The 21,370-nt window shown below is 46.1% G+C and overlaps 7 protein-coding genes across 7 annotated transcripts; all 7 read right to left on the bottom strand.

The window, feature by feature from the left end:
* Window positions 1-1,846: 1,846 nt before the first annotated feature.
* DFL_003820 (uncharacterized protein) lies at window positions 1,847-4,482 on the bottom strand (the record flags this gene model as incomplete). Its single annotated transcript, XM_067632812.1, has 2 exons — window positions 1,847-4,137; window positions 4,266-4,482. 2 exons carry the CDS (start codon window positions 4,480-4,482, stop codon window positions 1,847-1,849), a joined length of 2,508 nt encoding a protein of 835 aa, XP_067491043.1.
* Window positions 4,483-7,052: 2,570 nt separating this feature from the next.
* Window positions 7,053-8,160, bottom strand: DFL_003819 (uncharacterized protein; the record flags this gene model as incomplete). Its single annotated transcript, XM_067632810.1, has 3 exons — window positions 7,053-7,337; window positions 7,449-7,637; window positions 7,702-8,160. The coding sequence occupies 3 exons, from the start codon at window positions 8,158-8,160 to the stop codon at window positions 7,053-7,055; spliced, it is 933 nt and encodes a 310-aa protein (XP_067491042.1).
* A 758-nt stretch (window positions 8,161-8,918) lies between these two features.
* Window positions 8,919-11,320, bottom strand: DFL_003818 (uncharacterized protein; the record flags this gene model as incomplete). The annotated part of the gene is made up of 7 exons (XM_067632809.1): window positions 8,919-9,622; window positions 9,748-9,761; window positions 9,828-10,055; window positions 10,129-10,727; window positions 10,784-10,909; window positions 10,967-10,999; window positions 11,069-11,320. 7 exons carry the CDS (start codon window positions 11,318-11,320, stop codon window positions 8,919-8,921), a joined length of 1,956 nt encoding a protein of 651 aa, XP_067491041.1.
* Window positions 11,321-11,978: 658 nt separating this feature from the next.
* On the bottom strand, window positions 11,979-13,176 carry DFL_003817 (uncharacterized protein; the record flags this gene model as incomplete). Its single annotated transcript, XM_067632808.1, has 3 exons — window positions 11,979-12,784; window positions 12,856-12,961; window positions 13,036-13,176. The coding sequence occupies 3 exons, from the start codon at window positions 13,174-13,176 to the stop codon at window positions 11,979-11,981; spliced, it is 1,053 nt and encodes a 350-aa protein (XP_067491040.1).
* Window positions 13,177-14,377: 1,201 nt separating this feature from the next.
* DFL_003816 (uncharacterized protein) lies at window positions 14,378-14,817 on the bottom strand (the record flags this gene model as incomplete). Its single annotated transcript, XM_067632807.1, has 2 exons — window positions 14,378-14,706; window positions 14,772-14,817. 2 exons carry the CDS (start codon window positions 14,815-14,817, stop codon window positions 14,378-14,380), a joined length of 375 nt encoding a protein of 124 aa, XP_067491039.1.
* Window positions 14,818-16,624: 1,807 nt separating this feature from the next.
* On the bottom strand, window positions 16,625-18,043 carry DFL_003815 (uncharacterized protein; the record flags this gene model as incomplete). The annotated part of the gene is made up of 1 exon (XM_067632806.1): window positions 16,625-18,043. The coding sequence occupies one exon, from the start codon at window positions 18,041-18,043 to the stop codon at window positions 16,625-16,627; it is 1,419 nt and encodes a 472-aa protein (XP_067491038.1).
* A 2,249-nt stretch (window positions 18,044-20,292) lies between these two features.
* Window positions 20,293-21,254, bottom strand: DFL_003814 (uncharacterized protein; the record flags this gene model as incomplete). The annotated part of the gene is made up of 3 exons (XM_067632805.1): window positions 20,293-20,642; window positions 20,700-20,767; window positions 20,953-21,254. The coding sequence occupies 3 exons, from the start codon at window positions 21,252-21,254 to the stop codon at window positions 20,293-20,295; spliced, it is 720 nt and encodes a 239-aa protein (XP_067491037.1).
* Between the last annotated feature and the right edge of the window lie 116 nt (window positions 21,255-21,370).

Raw genomic sequence — 21,370 nt, 5'->3', positions numbered from 1 at the left:
GGAAGGGAAGGAGAGAATGTCTGGCCAAACCCGGCCGGCCTGTTGTGGGGATATATTATCCGCTCCGCATTGCTGGCCATATTCTTTTTTTTTTTTTTTGTAATATCAGATGGTATACTGTCAATAATAAAACTGGGTACCAGCGAGCTTAGCTGATTGGAGAGCTAGTGAGAGACAGTCGTACTGTGTATGAAAGAAAGAGGTCGCACCGGCTGCGAGAGAGTGTAGTGGAGTGCAGTGCTCAGGTGGCCCCATGTTAGTTTCGAGAAAAAGAAACAAAACACCAGTCCCAGGATGTCGACACAATATTATCACCACGCAAGAGGCATGCCATGATGTCTGTCGAGAAAGAACTTCGCTCGTGGCCAACGCGCATTGGGAATGCTGTCAGGTGGCCGACTTTAGTGCCCTTCATGCAGGGATCCGGACACCACCCTGCGCGCGACATCATCGTTACCTCAGCAAGCTAAGTTAGGTAAGTCTGATTCTTTAAAATTCCCGGGGATTATACATTTTAAATAAGTTACTCCCTTCAGGCATTACCGGGGTACGGACCAAGCTGTGGAGAAATTAAGGGAGACAGCTTCCCCAGAAGGCAGCACAGTCCCTCCCAAATCCGGCCGGAAAACCAGGCGGCTCGACGGAAATCAAGCTTGCTTCATCCCATACGGGGCACTCCCAGGCTTCAGGCTTTATCGAGAACCTTTTATTCACTAATACCTAGCTCTAACCCCGACGAGCTGATTCTGATGTCTATCACAGGCCGAAAATCAGGGACGGTCGAACCTTGGGACAAGACCACACCCAGGATCGCAAGAAACTTGGGACCAACTGTTTCATGGAGGGGGATACCGGCGGGTACCTCTATGGCATGGCCGAGGTGGATTTATTGGCCGCCCGTTGGCCATCTTGGACAAACCTATCTGGAGAGCAACATCGGCCGAACCGGAGAAACTAATCACCAGCCGTCTGAAGCTCCAGAGCTCCGAGGTTAGCCCAGACGCCGACCCAAACTCACGCATAAGTTAGTTCGACTTCGAAGGTTTTTTCTCGAACATCGAATGCGAAAATGCGGGGTGGTGAGCGAAAAGTTTCATCTTGTGTTTTTTTCTTGCTCAGCTGCAGGCCCATGCCACCTTGCAAGGCCTTGTTTTTTTGCATTCGTTTGGGTCGCACCGGCTTGTGATCAGATCCAGCTGCCTTGTCGGAGCAAATTCTTTGTTTTAAAACATTCATCGATAGGTTCCTGTTTCCCAACCGCACTCGGACTCATCATCATTTCGGTCGCACAGCATATATTTTTCAGGTCATTCGGGTCATCTCGTCAACTGGGGCTGACCCGATCTTCTTTCCAGTCTCATCTCAGTTCGGCATGGCGGCGGTCGTTTGTCGTAATCCTTTACTAACGAAACAGGCTATCCTAGATGCCGTTTGCAGACGTCAGTTCCGGTGATCATGAAGCGTAAGTTTAAGTCGGATTGTCTCCTGTTTGACAAATTTCATACACACATGAAACAGAAAGCGGATGAGGTATATACCCCAGGCCGTAAGTCATCCATAAAACTTGGATTTTATTTTCAACCCGATGGATATCAAATGGTAGATGTATCTGCCCCCAAAATGGAAAGAAATAACAACATGCATGAGGACAAATGACGGCAAAATGATATAACGCCACACGAACACCGTTAAAGAAAATAGCACTAGTATATACAATCGATCACATGAAGCCGAGCCATCTGCCCTTTCAAAAACAAGCTATACCGCTAACAGCTCATATGCATGAATGTCGATATATGCCTTGAAGAACAACCACTCGCTCGCTATCAAATGACGCGCCCAAAAATTAATATCCCCTCCGTCCCCCAGAAGCCCCCAACGAATTCCTAACTCCGTACCAAATCAACTTCGCAGTATCAATAACCCTATCACCAGTCAACTGCGGCGTATCTCCATACCCGCTGTTAAACCCAGTATCACCATTAGACCCAATCGACACAGGAACACCGTTAGAATCTCCAGTCACCACCGTCGCATTCTTCAAACTCCCCACAGCACAATCAGTTTCATTCCCCCAAGCAAGTCTACCAACCTGCGACCAAAGCTCGTGCGAAAATATCAATGTCTGCGGGGTGTAGTATAGCCTGCAATCCGCTGCTTCGAGGTAAAATTGTAAAGGCGTCTGAGTAGGATCCGCTCGTCTGATATTATCCTTCCAGTTTACAGCTGCTTCGGCAATGTTGAGCTTAAACGGTCTAGGGAATACACGGTCCCAATCTGCTTGTTCAGCACTATCGCGAGGAGTAAAGTTATTCTCGACGATTTGGACAAAGTTAAGCATATGAGCTGTATGTTGGATCACTTGAGCACCTCGGGTTCCACCGACTGCGGCTGAGGGTTCTCCGTTTGGGCGTCCTCCTACAACGACCGTGCGAATGCGCTGTTGGTTTCGTAGGAATTCAGCGAAGATACCGCAGGTGGAGGCGCAGACGCCGTCGGTTACGAGAATGACGTTTTCGGGTGTAAACGGTGGTGATCGGGTGCTATATGAAGCACGGTCATCGTAGCCTGTGATATCGTAGCTAAGATCTCCGACGGCGAGGAGGTTGTCAAGATCATAAGTAAGGATATTTGTGAATCGATCTCCGTAGATATTCGCGGGGCCGAAGAAGTCATCAAAGGTGTTGAAGGGTTTGCCGTCCTTATCGAGGTTGAGGAACTGGTCGAGGCCACTGAGTGACGCATAGGCGGCGACTTGGTATGTATTGGCTTGCACAGTGCTCAAGTTCTCGCCCATACCACCGCCAATAGCGCGAATGAGGCCATCAATAACATCCTGGTCGATAAGCTGAGTAAACGCTTGAGCAATCCTGAGAGAGGCAGGATGGTAACGAATGCGATTTCCAGAGTATGGATCGGAATTCGGGAACAGCTGCTTGTAAAGATCGTAACCCATATTGACAAAACCACCACCATTACCACGAACATCGATAATAAGCCGCTCCATACCCCGACGCTGAGCCTCCGCAAGGAAAAGCTCAACAGCGGCTTGCACAGCATGAGTTGGAAATCGAGCGTTCTGGTCATCGGGTGCAAATCCAGTGATATCGATAATTGCAGTCTTGCTGGCGTCACCAGTATAGTCCGCCATGAAGTATCCACCAACGACTTGGTTGATATCTTGAATGTATGGCCTAACGCCAGGGGTATCTGGGAAGCTAGAGTTATATCTCACCAACTGCGATGGCGGTGGTGGAGCATTGCTTCCAGACTGACGCTTCTCAATTCGACGGAATGTCTCGTCAAGTTGGTCATTATTCAACTTCCTCTTCCTAAGCTCTTCCAAAGCTCTAGTTCTCAACCTGCTCGCACCTGATCCGCCGCTCCCGCGCACATTAGGGTCAACATTGATAATTCGATCCCAAATAACCTGTCCACTCGTCAAAACACTCCAAATATTCGATCCGGGTTGGTGAAGCGCAACAGCGGTATATCTATACTCCGTCGTCGTCCCATTCTGGAACGTTAACGTAAAAGTATTCGCACCAGGGTATCGAGTTCTAGCATAAAACGACCCACGCTTCGGCGGGTTCTGCGATTCGAAGGCCGCATTCCACCGGGTATCCGGTGACTGCGAAGCTTCGTAGTATGTCAACCGCTCAATCGCAGTAACCACATCCTCGCCGTCGATTTGAGTGATCGCAGATGGTCGAAATTGTGAACTGCTCGCTCGAACATCGTCGGCTACAAATACCCTGGATGCCTGTTTCCCATCAGGACTTAAATCCATCAAACTAAACGGCGCCCTAAAGTTGATAAGCGAAGGGAGCGGCCAGGCGACATATAAATGACCCTCATGACATCCACTAAGCAATGCATCAACTCGTGTTTCAAGTTCGTTCCAAGATGTAATAGAACCGGCTTCTACACTGTTATATATATCCGTAAGGCCTCCTAGAACATCCATAGGATCCTGTCCAGAGTTTGCAGGCGGCCGCGCCAGGTATGTAATTGTACTCTGGAATTGAACGAATTTCGAGAGTTCAAATAAAAACTCAAGAGCCGGTTCTTGTTCTAACGGTATGGAGGCCAGGCAGTCGTAGGCGATTTTGGAATCGATCTGGAAAAAATTCGCAGCTGTAAGGCGCAAACAATATCTCGTTAACATAACTTGCATACATATTGAAGCAAGGATCCGATTATCAACGACAATAAAAAGATCCCGTCGAACAATTCGATTGTCAAAGGGGAAAACAAAGACCCACTCTGTGCATCCGAAGTTCTCACAAACGACGCAGCAACACGACCAATGTTGGCGCAGCCGCTCGCAAGGTCAGCCGCCGACGGAACATATCGTCCAGGGCCAGATGTTGCATTCGGTACTCTTGCAGAAGTCGTCGCCGACGCATTATCCTGAGGTACAGCTACCGCCCGTGCTAATGTCCCCAAGCTCAGCAGAGCCGCTGTAGCTTTTCCCAACATCCTTATTGCTTTGTTCGCTGTTATATCGTCGTATACGTTTCGTTTCTATCCGAAAGCCGAAAAAATTCAAGACAGCCCGTAGCCCCACTACAGTATACCAAGAAACTCCCAACAGAAAATACCCGTGGTAGACAAAAGAAAGAGCGAAAGGTGCACAGTGAACAAAAGGTATTATAAGAACAAAAAAAAGGCACTCCAATGTAGGACCGTAAGACTGCAAGAGAGAAGGGGGGAAATGTAAGACGGGTCAAACTAAGGAACCTTGCCATGTTGCTTATATATATTCTTACTGATTGTCAATGAGCCTCACCAAACAATTCGGGAGCCTCGCGCGTGGTACGAAGCGTCTGCCGCTAGGAGGGGTGGAATCCACTGCAGTTCCAAGTTTCAAGCTCCTTTCAGTCTCTCAGACTCCAACTTGCTCGATTTTATCCCCCAATCGAACTTTTCCCTATCTTCCATGAGGCTGAGTTGGAAAGGGACCCGTAATCCATATCTGGAATAGTCGACAAGCCGGCGTCCCAAAATATCAAATTAATCCTTGCAAAATCCTCGGTCTGGGACGCAAGGTGGGAGCTGGATTCGCTAAGCGGCCAATGAAGCCGCAGGAGCCAAGGGTAGGTTTGCTGCATCTGGAGTAACTGCCCAGCCTGAGCAAAGGGTTTGCTAGCTCTGAGCCTCTTGAACGAAGGGCGGCTGGAGTATTGATATTTCATGCTGGTCGGACATAGAGGGTTCGTACTGGCTTGCTGCGCCATGATCGCAAGGATTTAGAAACCTGGAAATGGAGTCCTGCAAAGGTGATTGTTGCCAGACGGGTTCATTTATTTTAAGCATCTTCGAGATTATGAATTCCGGGTCGTGATTTCCAGAACTAATAATCCAGGAACAAACCAACTGACAAAAAACTGGGTGAAGGTTTTTTAGGTGGACATGAACAAGGCTTTAACCCGTCGGTCAGGTCTGCATGCGTTTTGTAACCGCCAGGAGACCTTTTATGACACTTCAAGTACGCAATCATTTGCGCGGGAGAGCACAGAAATACTTAATATTAGCTGAAGCCATTTGCTATCGATATCGGGATCTCGGGATGCATAGATGGGAACTTTTCCATGCAAGAGCCGCAAGGGTGGGTTCATTTGCCGACAAAATAGCAACAGACGGTCGCCATTTTGGAGGTCTTGCAATGCATCATAGACTTGCGGGGTCGTTCGGCTGAAGGTTGATTTTCTAGGCTCCTTGGCTTAACTTTCAGTGTGAGCCTCACTCAGGCCATCTATGCTTTGAATCGCAAGAAATTAGTTAGCATAAAGATATCGAACTTGAGACCTTCCAACTCGTGGGCCTATTTGACGATATCGACTAGTCGGTCTTATTAAAGATCCGTAGAGATGATGGCGAAGTTAGGTTGAAATTCACCATCATACGACCACAACACATAGTGGGACGTATGCAACTATACCATGTCTAAGTTCCTAAAGAACCACGACTCCACTCAAGTACATATATAACGCATTTATGATCACGGGTAAGCAAGGTCGCAGAATTTCGTTTCGTTTATGCTCTTGGCTATATTTAATGTTCCATGGACAAGTCTCGCTTTCATCCGGCTGAGCAGATGTGCATCAAAGACATAGAGATCAAGCTTTCATGTATGTTGAATGAGGGATAGTCTGGATGTTGTATCCACAGAGCTAGTAGCCTGTTTTTTGGAGACAGTTTGATAAATATATCGGATGAAAAGGCATGCTATTCCGGTTGGAGAGTCTGATATCAATTAATTCAGCTTATCTTGGAAGGCCGAATTTGAAAGCTATATCACTTTATTTCTCAACATCAGCTACCACTCCTTATAGGACTAGCTCTTAGACAACGGAGCCTCGTATAATCCATCGGCCTCGTGGGGAGAAACATTATGTGGCTCCTCAATATAAAGCGTCTATATGTAGCCACAATTTAAAATCCATGTGTTATTTTGAAAACGTCCTCAGGATAGCTTCTTCAAGAGGGGATACCAATCACAGACTCGTATTAGTCCCAAGAACCCTCTCGCATCCCCCCTATCAAAATGTCGGAAACTTCTTTACTCCCTCTCTCTTCTTATACAGTCTCCCATACCCAACAGCACATACAATCTAAATTATAACACCGCAAACCCCTCCCATCTACCCCTTTATCTTCCCTCTCCACTTCCTCCGGATATTCAGCCCCCAAACTCCATGCCGCTGTAATTCCACTAATAACTGCGACTTCATGTGCATTCACCAACGTTCAGCTTCCACAGTATCTTGTATGCTTCGAATTGTTGATCATCCATAACCATGGAACAACGAATATATAGTGAGTCCGGGAGTGACAGAGCTAGTGCCACCAGTTTTTTGAATAATCTTTGAGAGATCAATAGAATCTTTTTCCCATAAGTGGGAGCCTCATGCTTTGTTAATGTAAATTGTTTGGAAGACATGATGTTCGAATGGGGGTGTAGGAACGGCGAGGGATGGGTTTGCCGAATTTAGTCGTTTGGGCAATTGGTATTGGTAGGCGAAGCAATTGAAGGCTTGAACTCAAGATTAGCTTCCCTCATCAATCAATGATCTGTGTGGATGGGGAATACTTATCATTTCCAACTTATCCGGCTCTTGGTCATATGGCTTGATATAGTACATCGGCGAAAACTCCTTTCCTTGAGCGATACGAGCTGAATCATCCCTTCCTGTCTTGATTGCTCTAGTTACCTGCTCTTCGTCGAAATGGTTTGTATAATGTTTCTCCATGTAGTTCGAATCCCAGTGGGTAACCGTAACATCATCACTCCATTTCGTACTTCCTAGAATAAACCTTTCCATCCAGGTTGCCTGTTTCCCAAGTATTCTTTTCGCAGTATCGGCGAGACAAGAAAATACCAGTTCATCATATTACTCCACCGTTTTCTCACCCACACCAGCTTTAGCATCTGTCTTACTCACGCGGACCTTAACACCCTTCTTCCCTCGCTCGAAAACCTCTACGACCCCAGTATTCAACCTCATCTCCAACCCTCTCCCCATCAAACCCTTCCCCCACGTCTCATGAAAGTCAAATAAATTTGGAAACATCACCATCTCCGGATTATTCCCTGACAAAGCACCCTCTTTCTTCTTACACTTATCTCCTGTCTCGGGATCATAGCACATCCCCACCGTTGGACTCCCATACAACCGCCCGAGCAAAACAATTAACCTCCGGCGCCCCAAGGAATAACGCAAGTGAAAGCACAATCACACAATCCCCAAACTCCTCCAAAAACCAAAACATCTTGAGTAATACCCTGATGGGTATAAACACAAACAATGCACTAAACCACTTTATTATATTCAATACTTTTCCAAACTTCTTGATATCTTTTTCGTGTTGTTCATGGAACATCGTAGGAAACACGTTGGTCCAGAAATGAGACCCCTTGCCGAAGTAGATTTCTAGGCTGACGGGGTGGACGTCGTAACCTTGGGAGCGGAACATGGAGAATGTATGACGGAAGATGTGGGGACCGCCTTGGACGCCTTGGTTTAGCCATGAGGCGCCGTGGTGGGTTTCATCGAGAGGGATTGAGAAGGCTTGACCGCCGCAGGAGGAGCTGGATTCGAGGATGGTGACTTCGAAGCGGTCTGGGTGGTTGGGGAGGTGGTGGGCGCAGGACATGCCTGCGGCACCCGGCGCCGACGACGAGGACTTTTTTAAGAGCCATGGGATTCTATGAGACAGGCTAGTTTGAACTTTGGCTATTTTTATTGTACTAGTGTTTTGGTTGCATCTATGAATATAATATACTCTACATCCAATTTAATTAGCCTAGTATCTCACCACCGCGAACAATAATGAATGAACAGTGTTTTATCCTGAAGTTCTTAAATTTTAATTGATATTGAAAGGATATGAGAACTGTTAATAACCCCTGTGGTCGCCTCCAGTAAATTAACTGTCAACTTGGTCCCACGACGTCTTTCTTTCACAAACCCAATCAGGTCCATGCACGTTCTCATAGGATTGGGGTCATCGATCACAATATGCATGACAAGACAAGCTTCAGCGGCATCTAGATCGGACGAGAGATGTGTCGTCTGCAGACTAGGGCCTAGTTTGGTGGCCTCGTAGCGCCAGAGGCGAGTCTAGTTTACATTATTTTGTAAATTCAGGGATAATTAAGGTAGACGGGCTCATGTAGTAGAATGATTATATTCAATGAACAGACTTTTGATTCCAATATAGCTATACAATTGCAGGCCTCGGCGTGCACTTGAAGCTCAGAATAACATAATGAGTAAGTCCCCCATGACCAAAGAACGAGAGTGGCCCTCCGAGACCGATCCGAAATCCAATGACTGTAATGCGATCCTGCAACGTTAAACCATGAGTCCATGCATGACGTGGACCATGGAATCTCCCCTCATAGAAATAATCTACCAAGACTCCCACTTCTGCCTCCCCACACTAACCAACCGATTAAACAGCTCCTCCCTCAACGTAATAGTCGTAGCCACATACTTATTCCCCCTCCTATCAATAATCTCCAACCCATCCGTCACCGTCTTCTCTAATGCCCACCCCACAATCAACTTCCCCTTCCATCCCAATCCTCCCAATTTTCTAATTTCTTTAATCTCATTTATAGCCACAGTCCACACGGGTTTCAAACTTGGACCTTCCAGTGCTTCTCCACTAGTTGTTGCTATTGTTTGTTTCTCCCCGTTTTCGGAAGACATGATTTCTTTGACCTGGTCGCTCTTGGATTTAAATGCGAAGGATACGCATGGGGTTACTGCTGAGGTGGTGATGTATATTGATCCCTTCTTGCCATGTATTCTTGCCGGGAAGTCTACGGGTCCCATAGGTGGAATCTCCTTCTCGTCAGGAAGGATACCTAACCGCTGTTTGGCATGTTCGCTACCAACTTGTGCTTTGATCTTATCAGTTCCAAGAGCCGTAGCAACCCCGGTTTTTGTAGTAGACTTGAAAAATCCGAGAACTTTTGATGATTTTTTCTTCTTCTCTGGCTTTTCGACAGCTGGTTTTGTAACATGTGGTGGAGTTGAAGGACGGATTGCCTGTGCAAGTTCTTCTTGTGTGGCATCCAGACCCTCGGAAAGTTCGGTGTGATCATAGTCTGAGTGTGGAGTTATAGCATCAGAAGGCGGCGCAGAGTTTGAATGTGGTGGGGTGGGATGGGGGCTTTGTTGGCTTCGCCGATTCGAAGGAGGGTAATGGCGAGTTGAGCGTTGGTGGGAATACCTTTGAGGATTGTGCTGTGGCTGTTTAGCAAGGATATACGAGAAATGGTATGGGAGAGGGAATAGGGGTGGGCAGCATACTTGCGGAGTTCGAGGAGTTTTTGCCAGTGTGGGAACTTCCTGTTGAGGAGTTTGATGCCACGATCGATTACTGGTTGACCGAAGAATGTGAAACCGAAACCGAAACCGGCGCTTTTGATGATCATGTATGGGTTTACGAAGAGAGAAATTAAGAGTACTGGAACTAGAATCGCAGCTAGTCGAGTTCGTGGCGCTCTTTGAGGGAATGGCGGGGTAGGAGAGAGTGCGCTATGTAGGTATATTATCGGCATCTTCTGGCTCGCTAGTAAATAGTGAAGAAATTGAAGTCATATGAGCTTACTTTCCAAATCTCTCCCAAGTATCCGATATACTCTCAAGACCATGCATCACCGGTCTCATTGTCGACCACATTGCATTTTGCGTAGGTTCTTTTGCCTTATCATGCTTTCTCCCTGTCCCACCTGCAGCTTTATCCTTCGCCTCAGTGGCTTTAAGAGCCACACTAGAAGGATCCGGAACTTTGGTATCAATAGTCCCTTCTTCGTCCTGCTTTGGATTTTCAGGATGCTGCCCAGTGGCGCTATTAATCCCTATTGCTGCAATGATACTGACGAAATTACTAGCCTCCTGTTCTACAGCTTCACCCTCGTGTTTTTCTGGAGCTCCGGTGAGGGAACCCTTCGAAGCTAGAACTCCGGCAGGTGGTTCTTGTAATTTGCCGGTTGATACGTCGACTAATGCCAATGGTGTGGGCGGGAACAAGTACCGTCGTGACTTTGGAAATGCAATTAACGTTATCAAGAATCCGACGAGGAGTGGGATTACTAAGTCTAACAGCCATGCGAGGAAATAGACTGCACAAAAGGCACCTGTTCGCTTTCGTTCGTTCCAGGATCTGAGTCTTGCGATGTGTTTGAAGCCGGTGATGACGCCAACGATCTATGATTGCTAGTGTAAGATATATGTATATAAATATTGAAAGTAATGATGCTTACGACTGTCATATAGAATCTTTCCAAGGTTGAACGAAATTTATCTGGTGAGAACTCATCGTCATCTGCTATGTTGAGGTCTAGTCCACCAGGCGGAGCCCGTGGCATTGCTTTGACATGATATATTTGCTAAATTATAAATCTTAGCTCCTTAACCTTATAAAACCTCATAAAACCGGTCCTAACCCTATTAAATCTTCGGATCAAAGTCCATAACTCCTACAATACGATACCCTCGTTAGCTATCTCCCACCCTAGAACAAGATCTAGAAGAAGAGAAATGTATACATCATTCGTCAATCCTCCAACCAACGGTTTCGGAATCTGGTCAGTAGGATCATTCCATCCTAAATCCTTGACCTCTTTGTGGCCATGATCTAACTGTGCAGCGCCTTTGACATCTTGGTCAGCGGCTGCTAGGGCATGGCTGTCGCTTGGTGCATTTGTGGAGCCATATTTTTGGGTAGGATATGTGCCTGGGAGAGGGATAATACTGGAGGCGTGAGTGGAGACTGGGTCGGCGTCTTCTGCTGTCGACATTGCTCCTGATTCTTTTTTTATTTTTCTTGAGTTGGTTTAATGGACTTATGGCTTATGGGTTATGAGAGTGAGTCCTGGCGGCGGGTTATGAAGTTTGGGGTCGACGGGGAATGTGTTGAAGTCGTTACTCTAAAAACGTGTTGCTTCAGAACATAGAGGCTGGTATAAGTCTGTACAATTATGGATAGATCCGTAAGATGGGACGAAGCTGATGAGGAATTAGATGAAGCGATAGGTATTGTACGAGATACAGGGGTTATATGCCTCTTTTTACAAATTCTTGTTCTACATGTGATTTTTCTGAGGTTGCAGGCTGGAACCGTTGATATCATGCTGGTTGGTTCCCTGTGGCATTTTTGGCCTCAAGCCAATCATATCGCTATGACGTCAATTGTAGTTCTGCGGTCCCGATCTTCGCCGGCCAGAATGCAAAACATGAATGAGGGTTGTCTGCGGAATTTGCTCCTGTAGTAGCTAACTTGGCTATGTCAGTAGTATGTCTTGCTGTTAACATGTTAATATTGACAATCAAATTAAGAACTACCAAATATGCAGATATTGACAGCCTGCTGAAATCCTGAGTTATATACGAACAAATCATGAGAACAACATACACAACATAAATATTATTCTATTGAGCTTAGTTACCAGGACCAGTTCATGAACTCAAAGCCGCGGCTGCCACTGCTGCAGCAGACACCACGACGGCACCGATAGCGGCCATAACCGTAGCCTTATATGTCCCATGAAGCTTTTGGCTTTGAACTTTAGCTTCCCTAGCTTGCCTTTGCAAATCATCCAGTTCCCTCTTATATTGTTCCCTATCCTTTTCGCTCCTATTCGCCTTATCCTCCAAATCTTGAATCAACACCTCAAATTTCTCTTGAAGTTTATCGATTTCGCTGACTAAATGTAGACCAGCGGTAGTTTCATGTGGTTTTTTCTCATCGTCCACCATTTCTTGCTGGATTCTTGTTGTTTGCGGTTGGTTCTCTAATATCTTGGAGATAATCTCATGCGCTCTTCTCTGGGCGTCACCAAACTCATGGGGATCATATAAACGATACCGATCCGTCTTTGCCCCCTGATCGATCATTGATTTCCAATAATCCTGATTATCTTTATACCTCTCTTCCCTCTTCATTTGCTTCATCTTCTCAGCTCCATCCCTCGCCCATAGCGTACTCAACAACATCACATTCTCCATAAACCCTTCTCCGCAAATATCCTTAAAAGTAAAGATATTCCTCTTCGCAGTCTTGGAAAGTCTGTTATCTGTGATTCGTTGGAAGTAGATTATGCCGGCGATTAGTTTTCCTTCTTGGTAGGATTTTGCGAGCCATTCTGCTAGATTTCGGAAGATGTCGGCGTCGGGGATTTCGGTGTCGTCAAAGCCCGGGGTGTCGACGAGGATTACGCGGTGGCCGTCGACGAAGAGGTCGTATTGGCTTATTTCGCTGGTTTCTGTTGGAAGTTAGTTCGAAGTTTTCTATGATATATAGAATTGAAGCCTTTAGGATCCAGTTTATACATACCAGACTCCAGCTCCTCGCCAATTTTTGCGTTTGGGTTGCCGGTGGCATTGTATATGAAAGTTGTCTTGCCGGTTCCAGTTTGGCCGATAAGCAGAATGATTGTATCCTAGTTATTGCGTAAATTAATATGCCTGTCACCAGTATTTCATATACGGATATTAGATAAAATTGGAATCTTACATTGTTCTCATGCTCAAGCGTAGATGCCGTGGCAGTATCGTTCGCTACGTCATCAAACTCGCCCCCCAAATCTTCGAATCCGCTTACTACGCTCCCACTATCGTCCCGCCAAACATTAGATTCGATGGCAACTTTCACCATTAGTTTTTTGTTTTTTCTTTCGGAGAAAACCGGTGTTTTATATTATAGTTTGGGGATTTTAAATTTCGTGGTGCCGAAGTCAGTACTGCAGTTTCCGTATCTGGTAGTAAATATCAGATTTCGCTGGCCGTGACCAAGACGAGGTCGGTTGGTAAGTCAACCACCAAAGCGAGTATCTAAGCTCAAGCTCTAACAGCTCTTTTGTAGAAGATACGGTACGAGAGACTCGACTGGTAGATAAGAACTTATAGAAATAGAAGTCCCGGCTAGGAGAATATTAAAGTTCGTGGTGCGATTTTGAGATTGGCGTAAATACGGGAATAGCTTCTCTATATATCAGGAGACGTGGTTCCAGGAAGCTTTGGTAGCCTCCCCTAGGCGCGTGCGAAGCTCTGAACTCGAGGGCGGGGTCGAGGCTACGAAAAAAAGGAACATCGAAATGTAGGCGCCTTGCTGGACAGAAGTGTTGTCCTGCGACAATGGCCTGTATGCATATGTGGCGGCCAAGGGCCATTGGCCGTGGAGGCTGTAAACCGAAGGATTGAATCATTTTCCTGGGCATGCATGCTAGCTGCTGCAAATGAACGCCTTCGAGAGTCGTCCCTGTATAGCAGGGGTGGCAACGGTGTTCCTTCGTTAAACCGACCAGCCCAGAACCCTGAGCTTGTTGCACATTAGAGCAATGCCCATATTGATGTCCAGTTAGAGGTTTTGGCTGAAAAATATTGGTATCTGGTCCTTGGTCTGGAATCTTAGGCGCAATTAGTATCTGAAATTTTGTATTAATTGTAAGATAACGTAATAGCCTACTTAAGCACATAGTTTTAAGAGAATTTACTAAATGGCCGCTTCGTACCTACCAAAGGGTTGGCGATCGCGGATGTAAAGGTTCCTAGCCCGGACCGGCAGCTCAGGCTTTAGGCACAACACAGATCGATTGGACAAGGTTGGTGATCATGAGGACACCGGACGTAGGTGGTACTGCTACGGCATATAAGCTTCGAAATCTAAAGCTTCTAAGTTAATTTGAAATTCGTTGGTCAGGAGGTAATTGTGATATATGTCTTCAACTCGCTGCTAAGAATAGTAACCTCGTAGAAATACGGTGGACAATCATGAATAGCCCCGACGGGCTCCCTTGCTCGCATCAACATGTCCAACATATACAAGTCCTTGAAATTTACAGGTTCGCTATCGTTACTTATATCCATTTGGTTACCTCAAGCTCATCAGGAACTTCCGGTAACTCTTCTATCCCGTCGATCATTTCCAAAACCCACTCCTTTGCAGGAGTAACAAACGAGGAAATGGTATCATAATGACCTGCCAAGTTTCTCTTCCCACGAACTGCACAAAGGGCGTCTTTTCTGTTGCAATAAGAAGAAATCTTATCCTTATGGCTATTAAGGATCTCCACTTGTTCTGGAGAGCGAGGGAAAACACCATCTTCGTCCTCCTTGTGGGCTGTTCCGTGGTGGTACTCTTCGCAGGCCATGTGGCGTGGATCTCCCATCAATACGACAGCGGTGACTAGAAGAGGCAGGGGTTAACATTTGAAAAAATGTGAAATTAAGAGATATATATAAGAAGCTTACTTCTGTCGATAAGCTCCTTCAACATTCCTGGGATAAGCTCTCCCATCTAACCGTAACCTCCACCACTAATTGCATCTCCAACGACCTAAGCACCCTGCGAGTAGCCCAGCAAGATGATCTTTTGATTTGGGCATTATTTAGCCTGCTCTGTGACCAATTGCTTCAATGGTTCAGCTCCGATAGCTACGGATTGGGCGTATCCCTCCAAGATAGCGAGGTATTCTATCCATTCAAGTCAGCACTGAGCTCTAACAATATACTATCGAGACAATGAAATGCATTAAATCGTACTGAAAGCAACACGTTCGACTATCTACGCAGTCGCTAACTGAACACGCTTCGCAATCTGACCAATTTGACCTTCGCCTTAGACTTCAAGTGTTGCTCTGCAAGAGGTGATATAGACATCCGCGCAGTATGGCGCACATGGATCAATTGGAGGCGGTGGTATCGCTGCGATATCGCAAGGAGCGAGAAGAAAAGTAGTAACGACAAGAACATATCAAATTGAAATCTGATTCTAAAGAACAAATACGCAAGCTGAAGAATAGGAAAAGAGGAAACGGCGAGCGACGGCAACCGGGGACGATGTATCGGTCGGAGGCTTATCAAGCTTTATGTATCAGGGTCGTTATATATAGATCAGCTAATATAATGGCTAGAGTGACAAGCGCCGGAGGGTATCACGAAATTAAGGCCTAGAAGATCATTTGTGAAAAACAAGTTCCGCTCTACCCTTCTTGCGGAGAAAACCTAGTGGTATTCTCAACAAGATGGCACTGGAACACCGGCATTCCACCCGTTGAGAAGAATGCGGAGACGACATGGGTGAGGTGTAGCTTGGTCTCGTGGCCATATCTACAATTGAGCATTGAACGGAGAAATTATCGTCACTGAGTCGTTGAACATCGGCATTTCCCATCATAGCCGTAGAGGCTGATATACAAGACCAATCATAGCTATTGTAACTAGTAGACAGGCACTCTAGTTCGAAAATCGACCACCGCAAACTTTCACATTGGAGCCACCGTTTCTCGTACAAGTAGTTTTGGGTTTTTGTGTTCGCGCTATAAAATTCCAACAAGGTTAGTTTGGATATATGGGAGAGAAAGTTCACAAAAGTCAATTGTTTTGTAGGCATACTAAGGGTCTATTTTATCTTGAATTAAAGCCTGAGCCCTGGGCGAAAATGTGGAGAGAGGCATGGGTCTATACCCCAAAACAGAGGTATATAGCCAAGTTGCTACTATACTTGGTGCTTGAAAGTAACTCGTTCTTACCGTTCTGACCTGCTGAGTTGTATATCGGATGACAGTCCTGTTACGAGGTTTCTTCATCAAAGCGCTCAGGTAAATCAGTTTTAACCAAGCGTTTATCGATCTAGGTGCTTATTTTGTGACATATAATGTTATGCGTTTAAATCTTTTTGGAATACGCCAGCTTTGCGGCATTCCGAGAGTTTTAATTTTTTATAAGGCCACTTGGCATGGCCGCGATGATACGTCTGAAGGGGGGCAAGTTGAGACTCGTGGAACTTGAGGAGTTTTGGAAGCTGGCGGACGCTTATAGGCTAAATTGACTCCAGACTTTCACTCCAATCTGCTTTCAAGCACGAATCATTTCTCAGATAGGAACCATGAAGCTACGAAAGTAAACCTACGAGGGAAATTTCAATGTGTGACCATAAACCAAGAATTTTTGATAAAAAGGAAACTCGACTTTCCGTCCAAGTTCAAGAGAAGTAAAGCTTAGTAATATACATGTATTGCGCTAAAAGGAGAAAATCCCACAAACTCCAACCCATGACTGCTCTGTGTACTCAACTACCAAGATGTTTCTAAGAAACAGTGAATCTATACTCGGTTCTTGTAAACCTTGATGAATCTCTTTTCCTTTCGTGCAATAGCATTGGTTCTGCAGTTCTGAGAACAAGCTTGCTGTTGAGCTTCGCACTCAGAAACCTTGACGTTCTGGCTACCGGTGCTATTGGCTGCATTGGCGCATCTGTTCTTCTGAACGTCACAGGAGCGTTGGCAAGCAGCGCCAAAGTTGTCAAAAGAGTCACCGTTGACAACGAATGGGCGGCTTCCACCGACGTTTTCGATGGCAACTGGTGGAGCACCAACGGAGCCGTTGAAGCTCTGGACATTGGTACCAGTGTTTCCGTTGTTTCCGCTTGGGGCCTGAGTTGCGGTTGGGGCAGCACCGGCATTATTGTTAATGACGGTTTGGATGATTGTGCATTGGGATGGGATAGCAGCAGCGGTAGTGGCGACGGCGGCGGTAGTCGAAGCAGCTGGAGTAGCTCCGCCATTGCCTCCATCGACCTGAACGCCGTCATTCACACAAGAGTTCCACGCATCAGCAGTGGACTGGTCACGTGTTCCCAATGCCTGGATTTGAGCCTGGCAAGACCTGCAGCGATCCTTAGCGGCTTGGTTGGACTGGCAAACATTGGTGAGCTGATCGCAGATTCGGTTGGTGATGATGTTGGGGTTAAGAGCTTCTTGTTGACCTTGCTTGGTAAGTGGGTCAATTGGGAGGAAGGTAGATTCGTCGGCGTTTCGTCCTGGGCGCCCACCGACGAAGTCCATGGATGGATCGCAGAGTCCAAAGTCAGCAGCGCCAGTGTCTCCACCGGTATTTCCTCCATTATTTCCACCATTATTTCCACCATTATTGCCACCGTTGTTACCGCCATTGTTACCGCCGTTATTTCCTCCATTGTTGTTGTTGTTGTTATTTCCAGGGTTAACAACTGCGCCAGTGCCATCGCTGGCAATTCCTCTGAAGTCAGTGAAACCGTTCTCCGTAAAGAGATCGGCGATACTCTTTCCGTCGGCATTTAGGGGATTATCAAGAGTCTGCGACGACAAGGCATTGATGGCAGCGGCATCTGAGAAATCAGGATCAATCTTGGGAATGATACCCCTCAAGATTGGGTTGGCTGGAAGGGTAGGGTCGGTACAAAGGGCAGGATTGCTGAAGGCGAAGGGGTTGACGTTTTGTTCTGCGGCAACGATCCCCTTAGCAGCGGCGATGGCATCAGCGCCGGTGCCAAGTTGTGCGAGGATTTGATCACCACGCTTGAGCTTGTTACATGGGTTTGCACCACCGAGGAGGTCAGAAATGGCAGCTCCTGCGATTGTAGCAGCTTCACCTGGGTTACCGCCATTGACAGCGGAGATGGCAGGAATGGGGACTTGCTCTTGTCCAAATCTGGCTTGGACGACTGCTGTGAGCAGAGAAATAAGGATAGCTTGTGAATACATTTTAGAAATTTGTATATATATAAGCTATACTTGACAGAAAGTGTCGTGTTCTTAGTTTTTAATGTTCGAACGATCGAAGCAAGGAGAAGCGTTAAACGGCGGTATACGTAGAAAGAACGTGGGGCTGAATAGAATCGTAAAAAAAAAAGAAGGAATCACAGGCACTGCCGTGTAGAAACGAATTCAATTCAAGACCGACCGGCGGAAGAGATTAGAAAATCAAAGGAAGTAGAAGAAAGAATGTATAGCACCTGGCTTGCCGATCGATCGTCGAGATGATGGTGAGAGAAAAAGAAGCCATGGAAGTAGGTGGGAGTCTATGCTATTTAACTTCCATCTGGCTCTATTGGAAAATTCAGATATCTCGTGCCTCTCAGAAATACCGGATACAAGTGGAGTCGGGGCGATCGAGTTTGCAAAAACATAGAGGAGGTTGCTCTATGTCCGGGGTATCGAAACCATGGATCTTCTATCGGACCCACGAAGGAGACAGACAAGGTTCTATCCACAGCCAAGTTTTCCAGATCCCTGACCTGACCACCCGGATAACAGCGACTTCTCTCGTGTCTTCCAAAACTATCAATGCAAGCCAGATTTTGTTTCCTGGAAAAATGTTTATGGTGTCAGTGAAGCGTAGTTGACAGGGTACTTTGGCCCATGTCCGTTTTGTGCTGTGACGTTTCGGAAACACCAAAGCTCGCTTGCGCAGGCTAAGTTGACAGGGACCATCCCACGCATGATCTGCTTCAGGCATCCCTTCATTGTAACCAACGTCCACATCGCTGAAGCATTCAGAGTATGAGTTAGTGGAGATGTAGAAACGGAACAGGTTTTGGACCCAATTTGTGTCAATGGCACTTTGATAGATGCCCTGTGGTTTCCCAAAGCGGCTTTGTCCGTGGCGTGATCTGTGCAGAAACGGCAACTGCAACTTCTAGGCCCCGGAAAAACTGCTGCTGTAACTTAGGTTTTTCCGTGCCCGAAGACCTAGCTCAAGCCAACGATATCGATATCTCCACTTATTTGTTTCTTAATAGTTTGGAGAATGAGCTCGTTTCGATTTGCCCAACTGCGTACCCCCCTTTCATCCCAGGCCTTCATCTCTCCTCAGGAGCCGCGTCCCTCTCAGTCATGCTCTCTTTGAAAAAGCTTAAACACAGGATCAAAATTTGAACGACGATGTTGAGGTTTGGTCGCAGCGCTTTGACCAATGCCCAATGGGTTATGGGGGTTGTTTCCAAGTTTTCCAGAAGCACTCTCCGCGCTTCGAGTCCAGGATGATAACGCAGAAAATGTCTAGAAATATTAGCCTGGCCACAAAGTGGATCGTGATTTCCATTTCTGCAACCGAGCACAGGCCATGCTGTCCGTATTTGGGTTTCTGGTGGGTGCTTTTTACTCGAGGCAGGAGGATGTCGTAAACAAGGAGGTTCTTTCAGCCAACGCATTTTGTGATGTAGTAAATTCATTTATCTAAAACCAGCGACCAAAGGCTTAGCCGCGCCAAAAGACACACAAATGCTACTTCTTTTGTGAGGAAATCTTATGAATCTGGCGGTACCGTCTTTGATCCTGGTCGATCATACTTGAACCCATTCCAATACATTGATTTTAGATTTGATATCATATCGCATTCAACATTATGCATTATACTACAATTTCGCATTTGGGCGGAATCGATACTATGGCTAGACCTATAAAACACCGGCGTAAGGGCGGGGCAGGAGTAGAGGCGTTATATGAAGCGTTATGAATTTGAGTTCAAGTGCCGGTCATAATACAGTTCTGTTATGATTGCAGAGCTCTCATGTCTTGGAACAGATCGCACATATGCACCAAAAATTTGCTCCCAGATACACGCACATCGATTACCGTAACTCCCATTAATTTGGAAAAACATCTTGTCTAACTAGCTGGACTTTCAGTCGGTACGAAGTTAAGGAAGTTGTTTTTTTACGGCTTCTAGAGTTTAGAACTGTGTCACTGTTTGGCTGACGGAATTAATATTTACATAACAGGGGGCATCTTCTGGCAGTAAACATATATGCATCTGAAAAACTCTTGCTGCGCTCCTTTGTACATTTCTTCTCCAAATAAGGAGAGCCATAGCGAACTTAATAGAAAGTTGATTGAAAATCAAGATGTTCACTATCCAGTCGTGAAATCAAAAGACAATTAATTCCAAACGCCATAAGCCCAAAAGATATCCTGCTCGCGAATTCCTAATTACTTCTATAGCCCCCTTCCTTTTAACATAGGACCCGACATGATGTACCCGAATTTGTCCAATTTCCTTCTGATGGTGCACTCTCTTGGGCTGGAGATGGAAGGTATATCGTATCCCTTAATATCGACTCATCTGGATCCGGGTATGATGTCTTTCTGTTGTATGGCGAGTGTGGTGACATTTCTATCCTATCGTCGCTTTCATACGGCCTCCGCCCAGAGTTTGCTCCGCTGGCACTCTTACTAGCGACAGTCATTCTAGAAGGGAGGTCGCGAAGTTTTCGGTAAAGGGGTTTAAGCGTTGGAATCGAGGCGACAACGAGAATGCTGTTTGATTCAAGTTGGGTAAAAATCCAAACTTTGATGAGATTTCCTAAATTTACGGGTAAGTTGCTATCCCCGGCTGTTGAAATCGGAACCGGTCACTTACGATCACTGAAGTTGCCTTGTTTTTTGAGTACGCTGACGATAGGTATTCTGATGACGCTGATAATGACCCTAGACGGTATTAGTAACGGAGTCTGAAAGACCATTTCAATAAATAGGTACGCCAACCACTCACAGTAAACCGAATCCGAATAGGAAATATAGCTCTTGCCTCATCTTCTTAGACTTAAGTTTTTTACGACAGCGTTAGCCTCCCCCATTTTATACGTCTTTAATCCTTATATCAACGTTCGTACCTTAGTAACAGGAACGGCATCATAAATGTCACCGCATCGTTCACCACATTTCTAATACCCATCCAATAGAACACCTGCCTGGGCGCGATGCGTACGAGCTCTTTTCGGTGAATCTTGTCCATGAAATCCCTATTGTACACAATCAGGTGTGGTGGATAGCAAGAGACTGTCGCTAGAAGGACGGTGCCGATACCCAAGGTTCCCGTCATAACCAAAACGGCCAGAAGGATGGCCCTCATGATCTTCCGCTCAAGTGGAGTGAATCTAAGGTAGGTGCATAGAATAACCATTCGGGAAAACATGTTGGCGAGAGAGTAAAGGCAGATGCCGACTTGAGTGAGCTGTGATTAGAAGCCAGTATTAGACTTATATATTATCTCCGTGAGGCCGAAAGGCGGGACCACCTTGGAGCCATACC

Source organism: Arthrobotrys flagrans (genome assembly GCF_004000055.1).
Source record: "Arthrobotrys flagrans strain CBS H-5679 chromosome Unknown unitig_0, whole genome shotgun sequence".
Lineage (NCBI taxonomy): Eukaryota > Fungi > Ascomycota > Orbiliomycetes > Orbiliales > Orbiliaceae > Arthrobotrys > Arthrobotrys flagrans.
The sequence above is the reverse complement of the archived record's forward strand: the minus strand, read 5'-3'. Positions and strand labels throughout refer to the sequence as shown.